This window comes from Mirounga leonina, unplaced genomic scaffold (assembly GCF_011800145.1).
Source record: "Mirounga leonina isolate KUSES-001 unplaced genomic scaffold, KU_Mleo_1.0 Mir_125, whole genome shotgun sequence".
NCBI classification, from domain to species: domain Eukaryota; kingdom Metazoa; phylum Chordata; class Mammalia; order Carnivora; family Phocidae; genus Mirounga; species Mirounga leonina.
Window position 1 is genome coordinate 73,346,936 of NW_023270305.1, and position 15,730 is coordinate 73,362,665.

The 15,730-nt window shown below is 42.5% G+C and overlaps 1 protein-coding gene across 2 annotated transcripts in view; it reads left to right on the plus strand.

The window, feature by feature from the left end:
- The first annotated feature begins 453 nt into the window (after window positions 1-453).
- Window positions 454-15,730, plus strand: part of IL18R1 (interleukin 18 receptor 1) — a 36,834-nt gene continuing 21,557 nt past the window's right edge. Inside the window, exons 1-3 of one of the 2 annotated variants that reach the window (XM_035001855.1) lie at window positions 454-1,230; window positions 7,557-7,642; window positions 11,614-11,857. In XM_035001855.1, coding sequence (XP_034857746.1) covers window positions 7,585-7,642; window positions 11,614-11,857 — 302 coding nt within the window. In that variant the 5' untranslated portion in view covers window positions 454-1,230; window positions 7,557-7,584. The remainder of the gene's footprint in view (window positions 1,231-7,556; window positions 7,643-11,613; window positions 11,858-15,730) is intronic. The other variant, XM_035001856.1, reaches the window with a different exon arrangement.

The following is a 15,730-nucleotide window of genomic DNA, read 5'->3' on the forward strand; positions in this document are numbered from 1 at the left end:
TGAACTATTTTGACTGAATAAAAAGGATGAAAATCAGTCTCATTAAACCCTCTCCCTGTCATGGGTTTCATTCTTCACTCTTGTTGGAAAGATCCTACTACAGACCAGTCTAAAAATGTATCCTGAGTTCTACCACACTATAAAAACTTTGAAACACATGTTCTCCTTTGCCCTCCTTTTCTCCTAAACAATTTAAAATCTCAATTCAACACCTCTGCCCCCTCTCTATTACTTCCCAAGAAAGAACCGCCCCCCCACCCCAACCTAAGCAGAAGGCCTCAGCACAGATCTGAGACTTGAGTGCCTCAGAGAATGGCGTCCTCCTCGCTTTGGATGACCTCAGGGAACCGTCCTCTGTCTTTGGGGCTCTTCCTTGGCCTCTTTCCTGTCTGCAGCCCTCCCCGGCTCCTTCCCCTTAACCAAAGACAGTGCCCCTCTGCCCAGTGGAGGCTGATTCCCTCCCCACCTAACTCTAGTGCAAACCTCTCGGCGGGCCTGTAGGGTGCGCAAGGAGCAGCACCGAGCGCCCGGGGCCCGGCAGGTCCCTTGGACACCGCCCACCGCCCAGGGGCTCCCGAAACTCGCGGCTCGCGGCTGGGACCACAGGCGACCTCTGCGCAAGGGCGAGGCGCCGGATTTTCCAGCTGCGTGCCTTCGCGCCCGCGATCGAGCGGCTCCCGGAACTCAGAGGCGGGCGCCCAGGTGGAGGAGTCCATATCCCTGGCACTCTGCGAGGGGCGCCCCAGACCAGGAGCACCCCGGAGCCAAAGGGCCCGAAACCGGGCGTACTCCCCACCGAGGAACACCGCAAACTTGGGGGGGTTCCCGGCCCCCAGCCCCCCCCCTGGGAGAAAACCCCGACAGGAGCATCTCTGATTGGAGCATCCCAGACCCGGGACGGTCCGCGGGACCGAGCAGCGCCCCTCCTAGCACTGCGGACACGGAGCTGCGTGCGCCCCCACAGCCTCCGCGGCTGCCAGACGCCTTTTCTTTCTACTTACTCTCTGTTCCTTTTCTCTCTCTCTCTCTCTCTTTCCCCAACCTTCTCTAGTTGCCTTCCCTCTTTATTCACACTTGCGGCTCCTCTCGTTCCTTTCGTGTTTCCCAGTGCTAGGGAGGCAGCGGATTGCTGTTTCTCACCTGCTTTTGGAACTCCTACCTCCGTCGTCGCGACCAGAGTGGAGGAGGGACTGCTGCCCCCGCCCAGCCTCGGGGGACTCCCCTCTGAAGGTAAGGAGCGGCGCCCTGCTGCCAGCCGCACCCCCTCCCCACTGCCCTCTGCCGCCAGCCGCCGGGCCAGGGGCAACCCGGCCTCTGCGCAGGGGTTCTGAAAACAAGATCGGTTAAGAATGTGTGCCCTTATGTGCACAGATCTTCCTCCACTTATGATGGGGGTAGTTCTGAAAAACCCAACCTAAGTTGAAAATAGTTACTCCTGGAACATGCATTTAATACACCTAACCTGAACATCATAGCTTAGCCCAGCCTACCTTGAAGGTGCTCAGAACACTTACATTAAACTACAGTTGGGCAAAATCCTTTAACACGACGCCTAATTCATAATAAACTGTTGAGTATCTCGTTTAATTGATGGAATAATAAACTGAAAGGGAGAAACAGAATGGTTGCATGGGTACAGAATGGTTGTAAGCGTATCTGTTGTTCACCGTCATGATCTTCAGGCAGACCGGGAGTTGCGGCTAGTGGGGATCATAGGGCATATCACTAGCCTGGGAAAAAATCCAAATTCAAAATCCAAAGTATGGTTTCCACTTGAATGTGTATCTCTTTTGCACCATCCATCAAAAAATCGTAACTGGAGCCATCAGAAATAGGGACTGCGTATGTGTACGTATACATGCAGATATGTATATACATCTGTGTATATCTAGTTTTCAATATTGAGTGTGTATATATATATATGTTCATGTGTCTGTATATATACACACATATATGTGCGCGCACACACACACACACATGAATAATTGGTGAGCCAACATCATTGACTTTCCCTGATAGTATAATTTCAGAGGCTAAAACTTGCCAGTATTTCTTTTTTTCTGAAAAAGTGAGAACAGCTAAAATAATTGGTAGTTTTTACTAATTAAGCACTTGTCTGACATGGTGTAGAAAACTTTTAGATGCATTATTTTCACTTAATCTTCCTGTAGGCCAAATGAAGTAGGCATTATCATTATGCTTAATAAAGGGAGGAGAATCAAAGCACAGAGATGTTTAGGAATTTATCCAAGGGCATCCAGCTTACTAATAGATCACAGATTCACACCAAAATTTCTCTGATTCCAAAACCTTTGCTTTTAATTCCAGGTGCTTCCAGGAGTTAGAACCCCAAGCAAGTTGCATTGCAGTTATGAGACAAACTAATGACTGGGTGATCCCAGTCAGGTCTAGACACCTGAGGTTATGGTATTAATTTCACCCTCTTCCCTTGTTCTCTTCTTGGTAACCTCAGCAAACACTCATTTGGTGCTATGCAGTGCTGGGATCTGGGGCACACTTCTCAACCTGAGGGCCTTGAATGGCTTGGGGGGTGTAAATTTGGGAGACTCTGGGTGTGCGCAGGTTCTGGGACAAGGCAACTGCTCCCCGCCCCCCCCCCCAGCATAAAAACACACACACAGGCTATGAACAAGTGGTCTGGGAAGACAGGGTCCCTGCCCTCAGGGAGCTCCCAGGGAGTGGGGATGGATCCAGGAATAATGGGAATGCAGTGTGGCACAGGTGTGGACAAAGGCTGTTCGGGGCACTGGCAGTCAGAATGTTTCCTTGAGAAGGGAACCATACAGCCAGGCTCTAAGGACTGCAGGGACCCCGCAGTTAGAAGCGAGAAGGTTTGGGGAGCAAGACTAGCACATGCACAGGAGGAGGTGGGGGAGGCATCAAGGTACCAACACATATCTGTGTGACAGGACTCTGAAGTCAGAATGATGTTCCTGGCCTTGCAGATGAAAAACCTAATTCAGCGTAAATTCTGCTTTCCTTAAGAGCGGAAGCGTGTGTGTGTGTGTGCACGCCCCTGATGTGTGTTTTGTGTCCAAGATCATTTTCTCCTCTTTGCATTGGTAGTTTTATCATCTCAGTTGGTGAGTGAAACAGGCATCGAACACTGTAGAGAGGGAATTATTTTAAAAATCACTGGTGTTAAGATTTTCATCAAGGCAGTTTATCTTAGGAGGTGCTCGATTGTGTTTTGCTGGTAAGAGTGACTTACACTGAGGCAATCTACATTGATTCATGTGTCAGTCAGTGTCACTCTCAACAATCCGGACTGGTTCACCTGGTCTGGTCCCAGCTGCCTTAGCAGAAAGGACTTTGAAGTAGCCTCACAACTATGGGTCTCTGTGAATTACTTTTTTTTTTTTAAGAGGATGGTCACTTTGCTCAGGGTGTGGTCTGTAAACAGGGCAGGTGGGCGGACCAGGGGCTCAGGAGATGAGCATTCAGACAGTCTGCAGGGGCCTGGACTGTCCCACCTCGGGGGTCAGAGAGAACGGTTGGCTTGTATCTGACCAGCACCCCAGGTCACACAATTTTTAGAAGAGAACCTTTTTCATTTAGAGAAAACATCATGCCACTTGGTGATTTAGGGGAAGTTTGTGAGTGTTCTTTGTATGTGTGTGTATGTGTGTGCACGCACATACATATTTACATATATACATGCGTATGTATCTACAGATACTTAATAGCTCTTAAATAGTAACTTGTTGTTAAATATATATACTTATGATATATTAAATTTACTTTTAGGTATACAAATAAGTCCCCTAGATTAGTGTCTCCCTACCTTGGTTGCATATTAGAATCACCTGGGAGATTTGTAGCAATCAGAATGTCCAGGCGGTACCTCAGGTGTCTGGCTGGGGACCCAGGCATTATTATTATTATTATTATTTAAGCTCCAGGGGAGAATGAGTGCCCTAGACTTCACATCAGTTGTTAAAACATATTTTCCAAGATGTCATGAGCACTTCAGAGGTAAGATTATGTGGATGTTACAGTGGATCAGACGATCGACTAAGACACCAAACTGTATCTATTTAATGAATTGAATGAATTCATCAATTCAGCAAATAATAAACATAAAACAACGTATATCAGTTAGGGATAAGTGCTATGAATGGAAAAACAAAGCACAGTGGAAGAGGAGAGAGTGGTGTGTGTGTGTGTGTGTGTGTGTCCGCGTGCACACACGTGCACGCGGACACACACAGGCGTGCGTGCATTTGCGTCCAAGGGGTCCTGCTGTTAGATTTCCGCAGAGCGCTTGCAGAGGGCCCGTACGTGGTAACTATGCTATCAGCACACTGAAAGGAAAAGCAGGACTCTTTAATTATAGAGAAGTAATTAGCTGCTCTTTGAGAAAAATAAGGTGAGTTAGACCTATCTTCATACCAAGCAAGAAAATTAATTGTTAATGGATAAAGGCAATTTTAATGTAAAAAAAAAAACAACCCTAGGCCATAAAAATGAAGAAAGTATACCTTGAGTATATATCTGACCCCTGAGGGGGAAGGAATGTTCAACATGTAAAAGTAATGGAAAAATCACAAAGGAAAAGCACGGTAGGCTTGACTGCATAACTATAACGTCTCCCATATGTGAAAACAGCAAAAGAGGAATTTGAAGGTAAACTCAACAAATTGAAAAAAAAAAAACATTAAAATATCTAAGAACTGGACCCAAAGGCATAAAAAGATAGTTCATACAGACGGGAATAAAATAGCTAAAAACTACATGCTTAATATTCTGCCTTATTTATACCAGTAGAAATGCAGGTTTAAAAAAGGCATGAGACACCATTACCAATTTGAAGAGCGAATTACATTTAAAGAATTTGAACGCCTAATGCTTATGTGGGTGTGGTAGATGGATATTATCTTGCACAGCTGAGGAGTATGAATTATTACATTTCTGGAATGCGGTTTGATAGTATATGTTAATCATGTTTAAAATGTATTCTTGCCATTGTCGGAACACCAAGAAAATAATGAGAAAGGTAGATAAATAACTAACATTGAAGTGATACTTCTATGCACTGGATACTTTGCAATAGAAACTCACAAAACCTTCACATCACTTCTGGGAGGTAGTGTTGTTACTCTCTTTCCTGGATAAAGAAACTGAAGAGCAGGGAGGGTAAGTGAATTGCCCAGAATTATTCAGCTGGTAAAGAGTAAGATGAGGATTCAAATCCAGCCAGTCTGGCACCAGAGGCCGTGATCCAAAAACTAATCTGTACCACCTAACACAAGAAGATAGTCGTGGGGTTATTTTGTGATAAAATATATCTTATAGATTGTAATAGACCCATATCGAGGGATATATAGAGCAGTTAAGATGATATTAACAAAGAGATCTTTGTGACTCAGGAAAGTGCTCATTGATTAAGTGGAAAATGCAGGATGTGAACATTTTTGAAGATTTTAATTATTTGAAAATCATGAAGAAAAAGTACAAGGAAACATGTTAAAGTATTATGCATATTGAGATCATTTTTTTCTTTTCAATCTTCATTTTATAATGTCCTATATTGGGCATTTAATACTTTAGAAATCAAAAACAATTTTTTTAAAAAGAAAAGAAAGGAAGAAAGAAAGAGCAAGAAAAATTTAAAAATTATGGAAAGGAAAAAAATCAATATCAAACATAACACTAAAAAAAAAACCCCAAATTCCTTCATGAAAGAAATTTAATATTTATATTCTCCTATATATATCTTATTAATACTTACTAGGGTATCTGTGACACTTCGCAGAATAACTTTTCTTTTGGAAATGAGCTCCATTATTTAATATCTTAATCTTTTAAATCCATAATAAGTACATTAAAATTTATATATATACACACACAGAGTATTGCCAATATCAGCTAATTTGGGATCTTAACATGTTTCATATTGAAACTCAGAGGTAACTCATCAGAATGTTGGATTATTTCGTAGAAACTTTATCTCTCAGTAGACATTGAAAATTAACAAAAACCCAAACCAAGAAAAAAACAGCAGTGCCCTTTACAAGGCTGTGTCAACCTTAGCCAGAGGAAACAATACGTTTCATTCTATCTGAGGTAAGAGAATAGATAGTTAATAATAAATGTGTGTATATGTGCGTGGGTGGGGGGTTGATTTCAAACCATAGAACCATAGAAATATTCTAATTTGGTTATGAACAGTTGGTACTTTCCATACGTACTTAACTCTTTTATCTTTACTTTATTGATTGTTATCTCTTGGAAATTACAGCAGATGCTTTGTGATGTTATTCATAAAGATTGATGGAAATGGTTTGACAACTTAGCCGTTAAACTTCATCCAGGATTTGGGCATTAACAGTCTTTTTTTTTTTTTTTTTTTTTTTTTTTTTTTTAGTATGGGAGGTGAGTGGCAGTTGGTAACAGAATTATCTGGGACCGAGAGGCTAGCATGCATCCAGAAAGCCTTCGTTACATTAGTTCATCTAATCACTCAATAATTTTGGTGATAGGCCTTGTTACTCATCTCCATTTTTGTAATGAGCAAATAGGATCTGAGACTTTTAAGTAACTTGCCTAAGATTGCACAGCTAGTCAAGGCTCTAGCTGGAAAGCCAGCCCAGGTTTGTATGCACCAGAAAACAAGCTCTTCCATCGTGTTGTGCTCCCTCCACCCAGTGGAGCTCACTGTGTGCTATGCAAGGAACATGGGATTGCTTATGAAATATTCATACTCGGTGTCAGAGTCCCACTGCCACTTTCTCCCATTTTACTCTCTAAATCTGTAATTCATAGGCTAAAGTATGTATTGGAGTAGGATTGAAATTCAACACAGTTTTGAGTCCATGTAGATTAGGCATTTGGAGTGTAGGAAACTCCTGCTTTCTCTGTTTCCCTAAAATAAATGCACGTGTGTGTAAATACACACACACACATCCATACACCTATTCCTCTGTAACAAGTATTAGTGCTTACTCTGTGCTGGGCATTGTTCTGGACTCTAGTGGTACAATAATGAACAAAATAGACTCAGTTCCTAACTTATGAAAAACTTAGTTCTGAAGAAGGAAGATGGATATTTAAAAATTCAAGCCACAAATGAAGATCATGATGAGCATTTTGGTGTGATGAGAGAAAAAAGGACACACACAGACACACAGACACACACCCTTACGTGGGCAGACCTGCCACACATATCTCGGTGTGTCACAGACTGTCTATTCATAGAACAGTAGATTTTCTGGAAATATTTTTGTCCTCAATTTTGACCTTTGAGGTAAGGTTTAGTAGACCAGGCTTGAAATACAGCAGACTTTCTTGTATTAAAAAATTGCATTCTTAGGAATTTCTTTCTGGATGCTGAAATTCATTACCTTGAAATTTTATGAATTCTGTGTGGCTGAAAGTTCTGAGAATGCTTGGTGAGTATATTAAGGGATATGAAAACTTACTGCACTGATTTTTTAAAAATCTGTATGCCAGAAGATTTTTAAAAATCTCCTTCCTGATACAGGTATACATTTGTCTGCAAGTTTTGGCTAAACCCTTCTTACTCTGCTTTCCAGAGAAACCACTGGAAGCAGAATCCTCAAGATGCATCGTATAGAACTACTCTTGACACTTCTGGTACTTAGGTTTACAAGCACCTCAGGTAAGTGAATATAATCATCCACAAGCATACTTCATGGGTCCTCTAGAGGGAATATCAAGGTTTCACTTCTTTATGTGGAGGTGGCTATTGAAGATGCTGAATTCATTAAAATTAGTGGTTTTAGATTTTACTTTGAAAGTTACCAACCATTTGGTGTCCCTGGCATAGAGAATAAAAAGTTTCATAGAAATGAAATCAAGGGGCGCCTGGGTGGCTCAGTCGGTTAAGTGGCTGCCTTTGGTTCAGGTCATCATCCCGGGGTCCTGGGATCGAGCCCCGCATCAGGCTCCCTGCTCAGCGGAGAGCCTGCTTCTCCTTCTCCCTCCCCGTCTGTCTCCCTCTCTGCCTACTTGTGCTTTCTCTCTATCTCTTTATCTCTTCAAAAAAAAAAAAAAAAAAAGAAATCAAGTAAAGAATCATATGGGATTACTGAAAAGGAAAAGATTTAGTCCTCTGAGTTTATGCAGAGAAAACAGGATTGTATCTGGAAACAAATTACATTTGTCTGAGATGAAAATCTGCTTTATGTTATTTAAAACTGAAGAGTTCACAGCCATCTTTATTATTGATTTTTAGCAAGTTTTACACACATTCTTTTTCTCCCAACATGAAGGCCAAGATTCATCTCATTATTTAGGTAGTGAAGACAGTGAGTGGGAATGCCTTACAGGTCTTGAGGGAAGTATTTGAGTTAGAAGGAATACATAAGAAAGACTGCATAGACTGGGCAAAACAAGTAGGCTTTATATCAGGTGGCAGGTACCAGTTTTAACTGATTAGCAGTGATAGCTTGGAGACTTTTATCAAGAAGAATTCCGTGGCTTCATCAGGATCCTTTGGAGAAGAGATTCATGACTGATTAGCAAGGTTCTCCTTGTGCTTTGGAGGAGAAGGTGGGAACACAAGTATTGATTTGCCTTGATCTGTTAATTAGGAGAGAGTGACACATAAGCCCATATCCCCTACTTTGAGAATTACTGCTGAAGAGAGAGGGAGTTTAAGTTATTGATACTTTCAAATAATTCCAGTCCAATGTTTACTTAAGTGGGCCCATTTTTGTTGAGATCCAGACAGTGCAATACTACCCAGATGTTAAAGGAAGGAGGTAGATCTGCTCCTCTTGATGCCAGATGACTGATCTTTTAGGAACTGCAGGGTGAAAAAGCAAGGCACAGGGAAGTGTGCATTGTGGGTACCCTGCTCTGTAGACACACACTAATAACCTTGCCCCCAAGTTACAGCGAAACATGTTTCAGGCTCAAAACTAGTCACACAGCCCATTCTATAAGGTGACTAAGGTCCTAGCTCTTTGTCCTTTTAGGTATCTGAAGAGCACCCTTTGTAAAGGGTTCACTCTGGGCAAATATGACAATATTCTACATGAGGATTCATTTAACCTAGTAGCCGTTGAATGACAGTATCCTATTTATTATCCGAACTCAAGACATTTCCAAACACAGACATCATTCCAAAGGGTCTAGGTTGTTGACCCTGTTGGATTCTTACTCTCTGTTCATGTAGGAATGGGAGTTCTTGCTCTGGGCAGTCCATACACCTTGAATTACACTCACTTTTTTTTTCAATCAAAAACAATTTCTAATCAACAAAGCCTATAGTGTGAAGCATAAGAAAGATTAGGTAGCTGAAGCCATTAACTGCCAGGGGAGCGTGAACTTTCAACTCCAACCATCTACCCCTGGAGAGTCTGTAAGCCAGGTTAGGTTTCTACAGATGATAAGTCCTCCCCCAAAGAAATAGTGAGGCACAGGTGTTTATAGAAGTGTTCTTTTAAAGAGTGGCCGAAACCTAGAAATAACCCGTATGTTCAAAACCCACGGAATGGATAATTGTCAAATATGAACACAACTGGATGTACATAACTATGAGAAAAAGAACAAATCACTGCTTCATGCAGCAACATGTCTGCCTATCAGAGACATGATGATTTAGGAAAGAATCTAGGCAGAAGAGCACAGACTGTAGGATTTGTGTCCTTTGTTTAATGTGTATTACTTCCCTGAAATGGGAAAATAAGTGAAATTGTTTTTGACATGCCATCCTTTTGGATGTCAATTAAAACTAACACCAGCCCACTTACACATGTATCACACCTTCTGTGTTGAAGTGGTGAAATGTAAAATGGAGTTTCTATAACAACCACCAAACACAAGGTTGGTATTCATTAACACTTGTACTTTGAGGTAGATTCGACATCCATGTTTTCAAAAAATACTTCTACCATTTGAGCCACTTCCTCTTTACATTGTGGTTAATAACATCGAGTTAAAACCAGGCAGTTGCTTTGAGAAATCGACCCTAACTATAGAGAAGGCCATGCCCTCAGAGAAATGCTCTACTTAATTTAAGGATTATTCTCAAAATTCAGTTAAAGGGCACTGTTGGTGGGAATGCAAATTTGTGCAGCTACTGCAGAAAACAGCATGGAGGTTCCTCAAAAAGTTACACATAGAAAGACCATACGATTCAGTAATTTCACTACTGGGTATTTATCCAAAGAAAACAAAAACACTAATTTGAAAAGGTACATGCACCCCTATGTTTATTGCAGCATTATTTATAACAGCCAAATATGGAAGCAACCCAAGTGTCCGTTCATAGATGGATGGATAAAGATGATGTGGTGGGTATATATACACACAATAAAATATTACTCAACCACAAAAAAGAATAAGATCTTGCCACTTGGGACAGCATGGATGGACCTAAATTAGGGCATTATGCTAAGTAAAATAAGTCAGAAAGAGAAAGACAAATATCATATAATTTTGCCTATATGTGGAATCTAAAAAACAAAACAAATAAATAAACAAACAAATGCAGACTCCTAAAATACAAAGAACACATTGGTGGTTGCCAGAAGGGAGGTAGGGAGATGAGTGAAATACATAAAGGGGATTAAAAGTACAAATTTCCAGTCAGTTATAAAATAAATAAATCACAGGGATGAAAATTATAGCATAGGGAGTATGGTCAATAATATTGAAATAACATTGTATGGTGACAGATGGTAACTACACGTATCATGGTGAGCACTGTGTAGTGTATAGAATTGTTGAATCAATATGTTGTACACCTGAAGCTAATATAACACTGTATGTTAATTATACTTGAATAAAATAAAAGGGCATGCTGGAGCCGCTGGAGAACAGGATATGGAAAGGGTCCATGAGGGCTGACTTTGAACTATCAGAAGTTCAAAAGGAGGGGAATGATGACCCTGTCAGCTGAAAAGATCAGATAAATTTCTGAAGACAGAGTATCTGGGCTGATTGAGAAAGAGGGAGGGAAGGAAGGAGGGAGAGAGCGAGCTTGCAAGAGCACTCAAGGAGGGAAGTAACAGTATTAATCAATTCTTGTTGGTCCACGTGGTAACCCAGAGAGATAATGAACTCACACACACTCTAAGCTACAGAGGAGCACCTTAACCATCCGGAGGCCTGTCCAGGGAATGGTCGGGTAAACTGATTGAGAGCACATTCTGGTGAGACAGGGGAGGAACTCTGAGGCCTCTAGATTTCTTGTTTCCATTTCCATGGAGACTCCCCAGCTAGGGATGTTTTGGGGTAGGTGTGGCAACACGGTGACCTCTGTGGCTTTCGTTAGGAGGAATCTGTAATGTGTAACATTTTCTTTGAAAAGATTTCACTGCATTTATCTGTCCTCTAGCTATGGTCGGTTAAGTTTTGGTTGTGTCCTGTTTGGTAAAGGTGTTGGAAATGTTGTCTACATTTATGCCTCGAGAGTGTCCTAGTGTTGGAAAGATTGACTTTCTGTCTCTTAGTGTTGGAAAGATTGACCCTTTTTAAAATGAGAACTCACAAGACTGAGGCATTGAGATTGCTCAGGACTTTCTTACTCACCTGGCTTATTTGCCTCATGCGTTAGGAAAGAAAACATTTACCTTTGTCATTCTGTTTTTATTTTTCTTTTACTTTGCTAATCTTATGAAGAAACTTGTACTTCACGTTTTAACATCACCGCAGTCAGAGGGGAACCTTTCTATCTGAGATATTGCTCATCAGCATCTGAGCCCAAGAATGAAACAGCCATCATTAAATGGTACAAGAGCAGTCGATCACAGGGGCGCATTGAGCTAAACTCAAGCAGTTCACCCAGAATTTCTCTGCACGATTATGTTTTGGAGTTTTGGCCAGTTGAGTTGGAGGACAGTGGATCTTACTTTTTCCAAATGGGGTGAGTATAGCTTCTCTTTGTGTCAGTATATTTCATAGCACTCTTGGACTTAGTTCAGCAAATCAGATATACAGCATCTGAAAGGATAATCCATGCATTAGGCTCTCCTACAACATGCAATAAATACTTCATTATGGAAAAATTAAATATTTGCCCTTGTGTTTATCTTCTTAGTGATCTTAACAAAAGATTACCTTAATATCTCTTTTGGGGGATCCTTACTAAAGATAAGTGGGTACCAAATGAAATTCATTTTAAAATTCAGCTGCTCCTATTGTGTAGAGTCGTTGGTCAAATTGGATAAGTGAAGACTCCATAATGAACATGTGGTGAAGGGGGGCAACGTCAGCTTCCTGGATGGCATCCTCAGGCTGGGGCAAGGGGTCAGAACTGGTGTAGACTCATCCCGGTTCAGTTTTCCGGGGTTTATTGAGTATCAGGTGGTAGTGTGAGTGAAGGATGTGTGGGTCTTGCAGCCAATCACAGACCTACAGCCAGGGGCAGTGAGAGAGAAGAGCCCAGAAAAGGCTTTGCATGACTTTCATGGGACAGACCCCTATAGTCTATGCCAGGACACTCATCATCAAGAGTCCAAGAGTCATAAGTTCTTTGAAATGAGAAAAACCAACTGAATGTTTCAGTGATTATCACTGAACTAGGTTCTCTTTATACTTTATTTGGTGAGCTGGGAAGGAGCAACTGGGACAAGCGATGTTCTATGTGATGGATTATTAGTCTTGATGACATGGTGTTTATCTGGCACATTTGTGGTGCTGGGTATGTACTTGCCTCTGCATGTGAGTATGTGTGTAGTTTTATAGAGATCTGAGGCTGACCTGTGAAAGATAGCTGGGGGCCAGGTGAGGGGAGCGGTGGTGGTGTGCGCTCAGATGTAGTAGATTTCTGGGGTGGGTCCTGATCATTATCAACAGTGCTATTGAGAGCAGAGTGAGATAATCGCGGTGAAACCTTGTTATCACTCATGTGGTTTTGCACAAAATGAGGTTTGGTTTGTTTCTATACATAGGAACCCCCAGGAGTCAGAAAGAAATTCAAGAACTCTTTTCCTGTTGTTTGTTTTGACCAGTGAATTTTATGTGTTCTTTGAAGAGTGACGATTCTAGAAGTAGGTCACAACTGGGTCTTTTCACACTAATATAGAATGAATACTCGCAAATGGGGTAAAAAAAAAAAAATCTCCCTAGTCCTGATTGAATAAAGGCATGATTTAAATGCAGGAAGTACCCCAGACAGGGCAGGAAGAGCACCTTGAGGGGAAGAGTCAGTTATCCACAAACATCGCTTGGAGACAGATAGGGACAGAAGGCATTAACTCTCTCTGATACGGAGGGTGGAGAACACAGCCTGGATTAGGAAGGAAGAGTGGAAGCATCAAATAGAGACAGGCTGTCGGAGAAGTGTGGAAAACTAGGAAGACGATCAGACAGGGCAGGAAAAACAAGGTGGCTCAATGGCTGTGGTGATGAACTTTGAAAGGTGCTGGAGGCTGACGAATAACGTGAGACTAATGTGATGGAATGAGGAGAGGCCTTGACAGTGGTTTTGGGAAAAGCAGTGGGCAGGGTGCAGCACCTGGGTGGCTCAGTCAGTTGAGCTGAGCATCTGCCTTTGGGTTTGGTCGTGATCCTGGGGTCCTGGGATCGAGCTCTGCATGGGGCTCCCTGCAGCAGGGAGTCTGCTTCTCCCTCTCCCCCAGCTTGTGGTCACTCTCTCTCTCTCAAATAAATACATAAAATCGTTAAAAAAAGAAAACCAATGGGAATCTACACAGGTTGTTTTGGACACCCAGGGGCATTGAAGTTGGGGATTTCTTCAAATTTGGGTCACTGGTGAACAGTATCTTGTGTGTGTGTGTACGTGTGTGTGTGTGTGCACAGATTTAGGTGAGCAAGCCTCTGTAATTTCATGTGGAATCCATCCATTAGAACCATAATCCTTTCATTTTTCAGGAGCCCTCTGCTAATAATCAAAGGCCTCTGGAGACTGATACTTGAATCCTGAAGTCAGATCAAATTTTAAGGATGAAATCCACCAAGAAAGGAGGGGATGCAGGAGAGAGGGGTTTTCGATGCTAGAGGGGAGGGCATGAAAATAGAGAGAAAAGCACATGCAGGAGTCTCATAGTCATGTTCTCGATTGACAAGCAGCAAGATTGACTTGGTAAGGGGCCTCCCATTAATGGGCTAGAGCTTTTCAAATCCCCTCTTTTGTGGCAGGCGTGGCTCCTGTGACCAAGAATGGATGGCCCTGTGGGAGAATAGGATGGGTCCAGCTTTGGTCAGTTGGCCTCAGCTTCACACTGGCCTTCAAGCTCCCTGAGCAAGGACAGTGTCCCCTTGTTCCCACAATCCCAGGGCAGTGGCTGGGACGTGGAGGTGTTCTGTCAGTCAGGACTTACTGAGAGTTAGGAATTGAGGATTGCAGAGGTAGAGAACAATATGGCCCGATAAGATGGAAATATGCATGTACTGTCTTCCTTATAAGTGACAGGACAGAAAGATCTGGAACTACATCTCTGTCCAGCTCAGCGGCGCTGACGTCGGGGAAACAGTAGACACACTTGGGAAGAGGATGATGCCAATGGGATTCTGAATCCTTTCCAAGGGCCAGGTAGCTCTATCATGTTCCATGGCCATTGACCTACCACTTTAACCTTTAGGACAGCTTGCCAAGCCGCCCACCACTTTCCACCCAGCCCGGACCAATCTTGTATGAATGCACACCCAACGGAGGGGCCAGACTCACCTCGACTGTGAGAGCATAGTATTGGGCAGTGCAGTCCTGGCCTTTAGCACCAAACTGAAGTGTGTTTGCGTCCTGACCCTGCCGCTGACCGGGTGTGGGAACTTGGGCCAGGTATTCAGCTTTAGGTGAGGTTTAGCTTTCTTATCTCACGTAAGAGAAATCGCCATCCCCGTTGCACATGCGTGGTGCAATGCCCGGACCTCAGTGAGTGTTAGTCTTCCTTCCACGCTACTGTAGACTTAGAGGGGCGACTGCAGGAGCCTGTGGTGGGTACAAAAGGCACACTGGACAACTTAAAACACGTCTGTTATGTTTAGTATGGGGATCCATATAGTGCATGTGCAGTTTAAACAAACATCAGGTTGCAAACATTTCCTTGTTTCCTGGCCAATAAAACATTATTGTAGGAGGTAACACTTTTTAAAAATGTTTTAACTTAAGGGGCGCCTGGGTGGCTCAGTGGGTTAAGCGTCTGACTCTTGATTTCAGCTCAGGTCATGATCTCAGGGTTGTGAGATCGAGCTCCTTTTTATTTTTTTATTTTTTTTTTTAAGATTTTATTTATTTATTCATGAGAGACAGAGAGAGAGAGAGAGGCAGAGGGAGAAGCAGGCTCCCAAGGAGCAGGGAGCCTGATGCGGGACTCGATCCCAGGACCCTGAGATCATGACCTGAGCCGAAGGCAGACGCTTAACCATCTGAGCCACCCAGGCGCCCTCGAGCTCCTTTTTAAAAACTGTGTTAAAGTTGTTTCCTCTTCCAGATTACTAATTTCTAATCAAAAGGAACAACATCAATAAAATCGATTCAAACTAATGTTTGCTCAGTAAAGTCCTAATATAGTTATGCAGCCACTCCAGACTTGGCTTTACTCAACAGTAAGAGAAGAGGATTAGAAGAAATTGCCCAGAGAAATATAAAACCCAATGCATATATACAAACTTCCAGGAAACAAGTTCAGGAGTTTGTTTGTGGATCTCATCAATCCACTGCTACTGCCCCATCCTGGTTTAAGAATCTTTGAACTTGTACATTTTCAAAGATCACTGAGGTTTTAAACATTTCTGTCCAGACACCCATAATATATGGTCTGCAGTAGGGTGTGTG